We start from the raw sequence: 12,483 nt of genomic DNA, 5'->3' as shown, positions 1-12,483 counted from the left end.
CATCCCTCACTACTGCCTATCTTCACATACCATCATCTCCAACTGACTATTGTGAGCCAGATCAGTTATCTTCATCCTCTGGCTTCTGTGCCCACTTCCATGGCCTGAGACCATAAATCTATCAATAACTTCCAGCCTAGCTACAACAGAACCATTTGCTAAGTGCAAGGGGATTAATAAATTAGATCCTAAGCCCAGTTCATTACTATTTCAAGTTAATTACAAAGGGATTATTTTCATTTAGCCCAGTACCTATACAAAATAATAGTGTTAACATGAACCAATTATTCTTATTCAGGTTCAGTTCCCTCTCATGTTATACGGGAGTTTGACTGAACTGATTTTAACTGGAGCACCAATCAATATGATCCCTTGTTGTGGTGGGAGATGCCAGCCATTCAGATGCATGAGAAAAAACCCTTCAAAATTGATATAAGAGTAATATAAACATGAGTGAATGCAAAAGGGATTTTCAAATGTTCTTTTACTTTGTTCATGAATCTCACAAAGCTGCTATGAATCTGGAGTGGGGGAGGAGAAAGCACAAAAATATTAATCAGTTACTTATCTTCTGACATATTCTGGATCAATGCCTGGCGCACGTGCAATTGATGAAGTATGGCATTTGCCACAAAAGCTTATTTAATCTTCCATTCCCAAATTGACTAGGGAAAACTAGCACCCTTAAAAATTAATTTTCTAGGTGCAGGGTTTTTTTCTTTCAAATAAACAGCCAACATTGTATAGGCTGTCTGTTCTATTTTGGAAAATGTTTTTTGTCTGAGAAAAGACTGATCTTAAGTAGATTATCTATGGACTATTTCCTACTGCTTTTTGTCTCCCCTGCAGTATCTTACTGCCAGAGTTTAGTAGACAAGTATAGTCTAGGTTCAGCTGTTTTATTTCTCATTCTATCAGTTCAAACTGAGATAGCTCACACATCTGTTTTATTTCTGAGAGCACTGCAAAGGAAAAGCATCCAGCTAATTCTAATCAAGCATAAACTTTCCTAAAAATAACTAAGGACCTAACGAAACAATTGTTTGGAGGAAATGAAAGTGTGTTTAGAAACTCAAATTCCTCTATACTGTATGTCTGAGCTGTTCCAGTTTGAATGTCTTCCTGACAGCAGAGATCAGTTGTTCTAAGATGCTGTCCCTGGAGTCAGCACACTGAAACTATAGCAGGAAATCCAGGTATTAACATCATGCTATGTGCTAATTATAAATCATCATTTCACAATCTGACATTATTCACTTCTAACCTCTTTTAACTACATCACATATTTGCTTTCTAATCAGAGTTTGACAGGACAGAGTGTCTGACATGAGACAGTGATCTTTTAGTAAGACAGCAGTTCAAAGATTGCAGCTTTTACGCATAGTAACAACCTTAGTTTGATTTGCTGTTCCACAAAGAAATTGTAGAGTTTCTTTAAAAAGAGGAAAAGTTTAAATAATTTGAAAAGCTTCAAGTTCCTGACTTGCTTTCTAGTTTTGGTTTCTTCCTTGATGTTAGACGTCAGCCATCTTAACTTGTCTTGCAAAATTTCTTTCCTATAGCTATGGCTTCTGCAAGCATAATTTTCAACTTTTTACCTTTTTATTTTAACATAGCCTGGAAGTTTTATCTAGTGATTACTACAATGTTTCTATGTACGCAGTCACTTGAAAATGGATGGACATTTGAGCATGTATGGTATGCAAACTTTGTTACTTTGGTTTGATTTTTCTTAAAATCTGAATTTTTGTATCATATAGAATACTGAAATATCCTACTGTATCTCTCCGTTCCAAAAGTCCAAAAATATTTTTTTTAAAGCACCATCATTTTTTTTTAAACTAATTACATACTAGATGAAAAGAAACTAACAAAAAGTCCACGAAAAACTTTTGAATTCACACTTTCATGGTAAAAATAAGATTTTTTTTTCCCAGCAGTATCTGTAGTTTTTCTCCAACTTCAACTAGATGAGAATGACTGAGGCAATAATCCTTTTCTTACAGGCTTACTAACATGAAGGACAGCATGGATTACTGTTACTTTTTGAAATGTTTTAAATACCCATTGTGTATCCTGTTTTTCTGGCACTAGACAACTTCAGAGCTGCCAAGACTTGTCATTTATTTTATCTTAATAAAGAATCAATAAGCCAAATCTTGACTCCCAGCAGCTGATAATTTAGGATTACATTTTTAATTTCCAGCTGCTGTCTTTTGTCTATCTGGTTGTTATTTTTCATTATTATTTGCTCTTTTCTTTCTGTGACAGTAAATCCTTCAGATATGATTACCAATTCAGCCATTTGCCTGTCTGCTGAATAAGATCTCTTGCTATTGATTACCATAACGACTAAATCCTACACAGAAATGTCACTGGTCAAAAAGCCAAATACCCATCTACGCTCAGCAGACCTGCAGAAAGCCTGGCTAAAATAGACCAAAATGGTTCTGGAGGCTGAAGCAGGTTAGATGAGATACAGGAATCACGTAGGTAGGACAGGCTTTGCACGATCTGGCTTTGCAGCTGAGAAGGCAGCGAGCAGAAGCGGGGAGGCTGGGAGCATACAAACCTGCACATCGTAAGTCCCATTTAATAGGACAGGCCTCTGGGAATTGATGTCCTGCAGTACCCCTGAAAGCACAGTGCGGTTGACTTTCTGGAAGTCTTTGGAGTGGCTGAATTGCACCATGTTGTGGAGAGCCAAAATTTTAGTGTCGAGCTCAGCATCCTGCCTGGTGCGGTTGTGCAGTCCTAGGTGGTACTTGCGGAAGTGTTTGATGAGATCTGTGGGGTCGTTCCCGTAGTAACCGTACCCACAGATGTTGCATTTGAAGTCCTGAAGCTCTGGAGACAGAGGCGCTGTATCTGGATTATCATTTACCAACAAATCTGCTTTTGATTTGTTCAGCCTTAAACCCCCATCTGAAGGCACTTGTGGGTTTTTTGAGGCCATGGGGACCGGGCTTGAGCCTTGGCCATCGTTTTGACCACTTTGCACTTGCACTGTTTCATCTGAAGCTTTTGGCGACATCTGATGCTCCTCATTTGTCTCTGCTGCATCTCCTGACGGGGTACAGACCACATCTTGGGTGTCATCTGTATCTAATTTTTGAGGAGACTTCAAGGGCTCACAGATTCCCCCAACAGCTGGAGATGAGAAAGCCAGCATATTTCTGTCTGTCACCTCATCATGAGGGAAGGATGGAACATTTCCTCCCTTATTGTGGCTTTCATAATTGAAGCCAGCCTTTTCACTCAGCACTGAGCTTTTCAAGTCCTTTTTAACACTGGAAGATGGCTCTTGGACATGCATGCAAAGTTCCTCCTTGTTACTTAACTCTGCCGCATCACCCTGGTCAGTGTTTTCTTGCATCTGCTCTGCAGAAAATTCTTTTTTCCTTCCAGACTCTTCACTTTCAGTACCTGTAGACTCAAGGGTCTGTACCTCACCTTCACTAGCAACGTTTCTTAGAGGGGGATTCTTTTTCCGGACCATATCTACCACAGAAAAAGAAATAAGAAAGGAAAAAAAAAAAAAAGAGAGAGAGAAAAAAGAAAAAAGAAAAAAAAAGGAAAAAAAACCTATAGAATTATTCAAGATATACAAGATATGTAACAGATTATAAACCTGACACTTTTAAAAGTGTTCTGAACTATACGAATCTATTGAGTACATCAGCTTTTCAGAAAATTTTTGTTGAACAGGTTTTTAAGCTATGCAGAAAACTTTTAAAAATTAGCACACTGAGACTAAACTTAACTAAAAAGAGAACTGTAAAGAACCTAAAAAACCACTTCCATGAGAATCAGTGAATTGCAGGTTTCATTAACTTTTGGGATGATAATGGTCTGGCAGGAAGAATTTTAAATTAATACTTCTTTTAAAATAATTTTAAAAAACTAAGGGGAAAAATAAACTTTTGATATCTAATGTTCATACACAGTTCATTCACATATAACATAGCTTTGCAAAAATAGACCTAAAAGACATAATCTTAAGTAGAACTTAAACAAGTTATTAGGAAGAAAATAGATTTAGGAGAGTAAGTACTTGAGGTTTCAGAGAAAGTATTTTCCTAAGCAGGTATCAGTTTCCATATAGCAAAAGTTCCCCCTCCTACTGCCCATAAACTTCAAACAGGATTATACGGATACTCTAGAGTCTAGCCCCACAGTCCATTATTCATGTAATTAGTTCTATTTGCCAAACAAAGAAAAACTAACTTTATTAGGAAACCCATTGTCAATAAAACTTTACAGGCCTGGATCCAGACATTTGACATCACTGTGCGGCTGAGCCAGGATCTGCCCTGAAACACCTGGAATCCACATGGATCTCATCAGCCAAACCTTCCAGTCCTCCTTGCAAACATAGCCACTACTGCTAAATCTGCAAGTACACTTCCAGGATCCATTTAAGAAAGCTGAGACAGGACAGCAGTAAGGATCAGAGAGAAAGGGGGAGTCTGCCACAGATGAGTTAGCTGCTTTCTGAACAGGGGGGATTATGGAAGGACAAGCAGACACACTATGCAGGTACTAAGTCAAATTCCTCATCCACTTCACCTTCCCCACTCTATTTAAGAGAAAATATATATATTAAACTCCCCTGCTTTCTCAGCTGTGTGGTTCTGGATTTGATATTCATCACCAGCTGGTTTGATCCATTTGTGTTCACATGCTAACTGTGGGCAGAAGACAGATGTGCCCCAACTTTTCTATGCTCTTAATCTCTGCCAATGCTGTATACAAGGATGGATGTTTCTCTTTGCCAAATTGTGTGTGGTCTGGTGGCAGCAGTCTGCAGTACCACACATGAGATGTGAGCCACAGACTCAAGTCTGAGCCCCCCATTCCCAGGCCAGCCCTGGCCCAGCCCTACAGAGGCACTGGAGATAGACATTGCTCTGCCAAGAGAGGACCACCTGGAGACTCTGGGAGCAGCCCTGATGTGCTCCAAATGGTGCTGTATCCAGACCTTTGAAAGCCATGGACGACCTTCTCAAAACAGTACTTTGAGGAGCAAGGCTGGGGACAGAGGTTAAAAATAAAAGAACAGGCATCTGTACATCCTCTTATTTAGATCTGCTCCACATGAAAGGACACTATATGCTCTGTTGATAAAAACAGACAACTTCTTAGGGGAAATGTTCAACTTGTGTCTTGGGCTGGCTCTGTTGTCTTTGTGGTTGAGCTGATCCACAGGCAGCATGGGCTACAGCAAGGCAGCTTTCACACAGAATGCCAGCTTGTGTTACAGAAATTTTGACACTCCGTGTGGTCTTAATAGGTTTCTTAAATGCCTACTGCAATGCCTTACTGCAGAAGACACGTATTCTTGGGAACCAAATGTCTTCTCTTCAAAATCAACTACACCTACCAGGGGATGTGTGAACTAAATTGGACAATTTTTTCCCCAATAACTTCTGAACCACAAAGTCACTCAGAACTCAGAGAAAAGACATATTTTCTGCTGTGGTAAGAGAACTATTACAATAGACTCAGCCTACTAAAACAACATGTAAACATATATAATTCAAGGTATAAAGATAGTCATCAGCCTTTCATCAGTCTCACTTCTCTGTGAGACTCCATGAATGCTCTTGGTTAACACACACTAAAAATATCTGTGAGTATCTCTGATAGGTGTTCAGCTAAGTATGTACTTTTCTCCTGGTTACACATCCCAAACCATTTTTAAAATAACTTCCGTTTAAATGCAATTCGTGGCAGACGACAGAGAAAGAAGTCCTGACTGCACAGTAAAGAAAAATCAGAAATCAAGAAAGTAAACATCATGACTGTTACCTCAGTCAAAATTAAACAAGACTAAATGCAATGTTCTAAAATGTTTTTGTTACAGATATTTTTGGCAGATAAGGAAAGCTTAGAGATTTGCTATCTTCATGACAACTGACAGAAGAGAGTCAGAGAAAAGGACAGAAAAAAAGTCCCAGAAAAGAAAAGAAAAGAAAAGAAAAGAAAAGAAAAGAAAAGAAAAGAAAAGAAAAATCTAGACTCTCTACAGGCTAACTGGACAGTAGATCTAGCTACTTTAGTTCTAATTTTCCCAATACATTTGTGAGTCTGGGTTGTTAATGCAGGGGGAAAAAGGAAACAGTATCTACCTAATGGAACTTTTTCATGCAATATTCTACATTTGGAGAAAGAAAGGAAAGAAGAAAGAAGATAACATTAACTTCCTTAAGCTGAATTTAAAAGTATTTTCCCTTCTTTTTTCTTTTAGCTTTTGAAAAATCATCTGTCATTTATTTCATATCCACACAAGGGGACAGTAAGAAAAGACACAAGGATTTTTTTGTTGTCAAAATTCCACCACTATCATTTATCAGAGACCTATTATGTAAATAAAACTACATTTGCAATACTCCTAAATTGAAGAAACCATCCCTTAGCAAGTCATAAGTTAGATACAGAAAGAATATAGCCACTCTGAAATTATTATCTCTAAGACAAATAACAGATTGCACAATGTTTTATTGTGTGCCAAGAACGTTTTCGGTTAACAATTTCACTTGAAAAAATAGATCACATACTTGTAAAATCATACCCAGCATTGACTTCATAAGGCATGTGGCTTTAGAGTGCTTTTTACAATTATTAATTCTATTAGTCAACTAGCAGGCGGGCTAATGCAATTGTCTTAGAAGATGCACGGAAGACACAGAAGACATTTTGAGAGCTGATCTGTATATCTGCAAAACAAAACAAAAAAAAAGGTTTTCCTTCCTAAATTATGCATTCAAAATATGGTGTTCACTTAAAAACATTATTATACCTATTGTACATTCCCATGCATCTATTACTGGACACTATACAAATACAGTCTGCTGTTCTCTATTTCCCTCCAACCTGAGAAATCCCATAGCTCTCTTCTCCTCAGAAGGAGCTCCTGTTCCTGCACGCACATGCACTCACACAAAAAGACAAAAAATATCTCAGAGCTAATGTTTACCAAACACAAAGTCTAAAACAACTTTAAAGTAACTGTTGAAAATGAGCTGTAGAAAGAAAGTGTCTTAAAAATTCACATGCATCATCATGGGACTGGCCTAATGGGATAGTTAATGGCATCTAAATAACTCCATCAGCAGTTGGAAGTTAACCTCTGCTGGCTGCCTTGTGTTCCACTTCAAACAAAATTAGTGGTGTTACTTTCATTGTTAGCAGACAACTTCCCACACCTCTCCAGTGCCATTGCAACAGTAAGCACATTTGCTGGGTGCTAGTAAAGAAGCCAAGTGAAGAACAGGCTTTGGGACCTGGCTTTTCAGCACTGAAAATAGTGATCTGCCCATAATAAAAGAATTACTAAGCCTGATGTGAATGAAAGGACTTCTCGAGCTGAGGGAATTTTGGATAAGGCCCAGGTTGCAGCTATATGTACTTTCCCTCAAAAACAGGCAAGGCTACTCTATGTGGTTCATACATCTGCAATTTTCTGTTCAACAATCACTCACATCAGTTTATCCCTGGAAACAAAACTTCTTCTAGGTTCAGTTTGTAATTCAGAATAATGAATTACCATAGTGATTACTGAACTTCTTAAAAAAAAAAATCATGGTAATCAATAGTTTCATACTAGTGGTGAAGATAATGGCTAATTACCTGCTGATCACCAGCTCCCCAGCGGGTCACTGCTGTTGCTCATTACTTTTACTGAATGTGATGGCTTGTCATCAAAGCCTATTGCAACAGAGTGGTTGTTGCCTGGTGCTTGTGCTGCAGGTTTAGGTCAGATCTTAGTCATACGCTCTTTTTAACAGAATAATCCATCTAGAAATATGTTTGCATTTTATGAGATGCCACTGACTACTCTTTGTACAAGTAGATTCACAAGCAGACAAAGAGCAAATTGAGTCAAGGGTATATGAAGACTGTGATATTATCAGTCAATACGCTGCAGCAACAAAAAATTAAATGAAAATACACATTTATATTCAACAGGCTCAAGTAGGACATCTTTGTTAAGGGATAGTAAAATTAATACTTTTACACTCATATATATTACACACCCACACAAAGACATATAATGCACATACGGCGCTTGAACATCAATCATTTTCCCAGAATAATGCAGCAAAAAATCATTAACTCTCAGTGTCTCAGCTTAATATATGTGTAATACTTACCTATCTCACAGGAGTGTTGTGAGGCTTAATTAATTAGTGACTGTAAAGCACTTTGTGATCCTCTAATGAAAGGTGCTACATAGCACAAAGTATTATTAAAATCATTAGGACCACAAAAAAGCCCTGTGGAATTCCAGCCTACACTGTCTGTTGGGGTTGGGAGTGATCTTATTATTAAAAAGAGACCATCAGACTAATTTTCATAATTTTTTCAAGATTTTTTCCCCATTTGCTGTTGTGATAGCACGTTAGTAACTAGAAATTTAATCTTTATCATCTTAATAACATACACTCATGTAGTTTGTTACTGCAGGGCTAGAGAAGGGAGCAGTGCTTTTGGCATTCATCTGGCTTTCCCTTTTAAGAAAAAAAAAATTTGAGAGATTGAGAGACATATTTTGACACCTTCCCACACTCCACTCCAGCAGGACAGCCGATCATGTGAGATCGCAGGATACTTGCTATAGCTACATGGGAAAATGATGCTGTGGTTTTAATTTCTCTCCTTTTTAGACTTTTTCTTTCACAAAAGAAAAAAAAATAAAGAAAAAAGAGAAGAAAAACAGCAAAAAAAAAAAAAAAAAACCAAGATGCAAAACAAAACCCAGTTTATTACACATAATAGACTACAAAGTCTGTCTGCTGTTCTTCATATAAAAACCCCTAAGTGTTCAAAGCACCGGCTTCTATCAAGCACATAAAGTCCCAATCAATGCGGAGCCTCCTCCCTACTCTCCGTACCACAATCGAGCAGCTGTAAGGCGCACAGGCCAGCGAGCTCCTGTTTTGAGACTGAATTTCTGGGAAAGCGTCTCGGCGGCGGCCCCGTCCCTGGGGAGCCACCGGCACCCAGCCCGTCCCGCCGGGCTGGCCCAGACCTGCGCCTAGCACAACCTGAAAGTTAACGAGCTCATTACCACAGCCCACGATTCAAAGACCTGCCATGTTTTCTAATTTAAGTGTTTAAAAAAAAATATTTTAAACCCCTGTAAATAACACTGGAAATTCCAGGTGAAATTGCTGAAATTACTGAAAATTAGATTACATTAGATGCAAACTACCATAGACTCAGACACAGAGGTAGAGGACTGGCCAAAGCTGCTGCTCTTCTACCTTCCCTTGTGGACACTGCACAATGAAATGACAGAAAAGAGATGTACAGCTTCACATCCCCACCACCTCTGGCTGGGACACAGAGCAGGAGGCAGTCACACACAAGGCTTCTCTCCCACTTTTGCTTGTGGTTCTCAGAGCAAGCCTGCCGGCAAACAACCAATACATGGTCCTCCCTAACTTTTCTCTGCTGAGAAGGGAAGGAAAGAACAACTCCTTTTATGTAAGGAACCCAAGAGACAGGCCCTAAACCGTGGGAGGGCAGAATAAGCTTAATGACAAGCAACTGCCTCTTCAACAGGACCACCTCCTTTCTGCTTTGGCATAAGTGTCTTCACACACCATACAGGACAGAAGATGTCACAGCTCTAAGCAACTGACAAGTTAATTCCAAAGGAGTTTTTAATCTATACATGTTTTTCTGCAAGCCCTCAAACTGCATGTCCACTCCTTCCTGCCTGAAATTGCTAAGGTAGAACATGATTCCTTGTATCAGTAAAATTAGGCAGAATCAGACATTGCAATTAGACAAAATGAATCTTTTTGATATTTTATACTCCACATGCTCCACTGAAATTATGATAACTTCATCAATCTAAAAAGTGCAAGAAGAAAACAATGTATTAGTTGAAGAAGAACACATCATATTAGTAGAACAGCATTACAGCAAAACACTGTTGTTTTTTCTCCTCCTCTCCTATTCCTTTGCATTTTCAGGCTAAACTCTTCAGTTTAGCTCCTGATCACCAATTTGTCAAGGGCCGTTTGCAATTTTTTTCCCCTCAAAGTCAGCAACAAAGAGACAAGTGAAAAGAGCTGTGGTCTGTTCAAGCTTACTCCTTCCCATTTACATTTACTTTCCCAACATCGATCGTTCTCAAATCTCTAAATGTGCACTTCTGGGCACCTTAAATCCTGTTCAGCTACAAAGTACCATCACCTTCAAACAACTCTCATCAGGTAAATCTCTTATTAATTCACACTGAATTAATTCACAATGATCTTTTCTATTACCTTATGCTTCAGAGCACAGCACACTTCAGTAATCATCTAGCCACTGGAATAAATCTAACCTTTTCTATGGGTATAAAGCAGACACTTGGTCATTTCAAAAGAGTTTAGGAGTGGCATTTCAAAATAGATTGTTTAAGCCCACTTCCAGGCACTTATTTCATTTTAAGCTCACTCCTGTGGTAATCACACAGACACTTTCAGGAGAAACTGAAGTCAAAAGGTGATGTATATTAAGAGGTGACATGAAGGAGAATTGTATCCTATCTTGCAACCAAAATGAAGAATTCTAAACCTGCTTTTATTTACAAGTCCCTGAGCACAGCAGGTTGCTGTTCTACATTTCTTACTGGCCTGCTGCAGAGAGCTTGTTCCTACCTGCCCTCCACTACCATCCATCTAGGATGGGAGAGCCCAACAAAGCAGGATTCACTTTGCCCAGACTTCCAATCAAATACCTAAAAGCACTCTGTACACATGACAACTAATTAAAACTCAACAAAGCTTGTGAAACAGGAAAACTAACATCATTGCCATTTTATGGATAAAAGATATTATTTACAGAGAAATTAAAAATTCAAAGTGTTCAAGGCGACATGCAGGCAGAGCTCTTGGCTAGTGACTAAACCTGGGTTCTCTAGATGTCAAGGTCCATATCCCTCTCCTGTATGTATTTCAGTAAAGAAAGCATCACCCTAGCACTTGGCAAAAGGCCAACATCCCATAATTTAATAAGGTACAAAAGGAGCATCTCATGCAAAAATCTAAGTGCTCCAATTTATCATGACAGTTATGGGATAAGCTGACATTTTATTTGTATGCAAATTAGTCTCCAAAACAGCATTAAAAGGCCGCACTTTCAGAGAATATTATGCCTTTGCTTCTCTGTTCTGCATTTATCTAAACTCAGCTTTGTATATTAAAAGTAGTTTAATTTTTATGTATTGATGCTGCTTTGCATGCTCCCCAATCCACTGTTATTGCACCACGGAGAGAATCCAGCCTGATTTGCTTACTGCAATAAAGTAACTGACTTCTGCCAGGACTGACACCTCCTATGAGAGCCCTGCCTGCCATCCTCTCCAAATCTTCTGGTTATTCTATTAATTATCTGTTGTTACACTTTAGAGGATGCAGAACATTCTCTATTAGATGAAACTGGAGGACCATTTAGTCTGGTGTTCTCTTTTGAAGATACCAGATCCTCCAAAGAAAGTTCAACTGCCTTTGAATAGAATCATCGACTTCCGTGAAAAATAAATTGTTCCTAATCCTCAATGCTTAAGACAGCAGCTTACTTTCTGAAGTGTAAGAGGGTTTGTAGGCCTTAATTATATCTCAAAATTTTACTATTTGTTTTTAAAGAAGTCTTATATATCCCCATGTCCAATAAAAGTGACCAGAATCGATGTCAACATTGCAATGATCCTGGTATCAGTGACATCTTATAGCTCTCACTCTACAATTTAAGCCTTAAAAAAAAGAAAAAAAAAAAGGAAATATTTTAAGTGTTTAGAGTTTGCTTTTTGTCAATGGAGTCGAGTTTTCCCTTAATCTTGGACCAGCAAGAATCAAAGACCTCCTGGGCTGATGGGGCCTTGGGCACATCTATCACATCTATCACATCCCCACTGTTCATCTGGTCTTAAGGGCAAATAATCACTATCTTGCCAAACTCTTCTAGTAGGTGTGGCAATCTCATATGTTTCAATTTCTTTTCAGCCTGAGTAAACTCAGTGTTCTCTGTAATCCAAATGTCCTTTGAAGACAATGGGAGTTTAGGGTTTGCAGATGACTCAGAACTGAATCTGAGTTGAGTGTACTGGCAAAGCAAGCACAGTGCTACCTTCAGATGAAGAGTGAGGAAAGAAGGTGACCTCCTGGCTCCTAGGCAAGAGCAATCAGGTATGGGTACAAGAAATGACTCATTTGTTCTTTTGCATTAAGAATACAATGGACTGATCCTATTTCCCTTGAAGGTAATGGCAAAAGCCTCACTGACTGAGAAGCAAGTCTGAGATGTGCTGTCCCTTTCTGCCAGGTGAGATCTGTGATATGAGAGGAAGGCATCAGAGTTCCCTTGCCCAAAACCTCAGTCAAATGGAACCATAAATTACTTGGGAGAAGAGGAAAAGATGCAAGGGAGATAGAGGATGGTTTTGGCTAGCATTCCAGAAAAGTTAAAATAATTTTGTTTCCAACT

The 12,483-nt window shown here is 38.7% G+C and overlaps 1 protein-coding gene across 6 annotated transcripts in view; it reads right to left on the bottom strand.

Annotated features, from left to right (window-relative positions):
- Window positions 1-12,483, bottom strand: part of TRPS1 (transcriptional repressor GATA binding 1) — a 212,057-nt gene that overhangs the window by 165,978 nt on the left and 33,596 nt on the right. For 3 of the 6 annotated variants that reach the window (XM_071421698.1, XM_071421703.1, XM_071421699.1), the window contains exons 2-3: window positions 6,561-6,719; window positions 2,573-3,501 (exon numbers count right to left, since the gene is read on the bottom strand). In XM_071421698.1, the coding sequence (XP_071277799.1) occupies window positions 2,573-3,501; window positions 6,561-6,597 (966 nt within the window). In that variant the 5' untranslated portion in view covers window positions 6,598-6,719. The remainder of the gene's footprint in view (window positions 1-2,572; window positions 3,502-6,560; window positions 6,720-12,483) is intronic. The other 3 variants (XM_071421702.1, XM_071421701.1, XM_071421700.1) reach the window with 2 other exon arrangements.

This window comes from Agelaius tricolor, unplaced genomic scaffold (genome assembly GCF_023055355.1).
Source record: "Agelaius tricolor isolate 1412-34295 unplaced genomic scaffold, bAgeTri1.0.p SCAF_2, whole genome shotgun sequence".
Taxonomy (NCBI): Eukaryota; Metazoa; Chordata; class Aves; order Passeriformes; family Icteridae; genus Agelaius; species Agelaius tricolor.
Note: the sequence above shows the minus strand (reverse complement) of the source record. Positions and strands in the feature narration are given on the sequence as shown.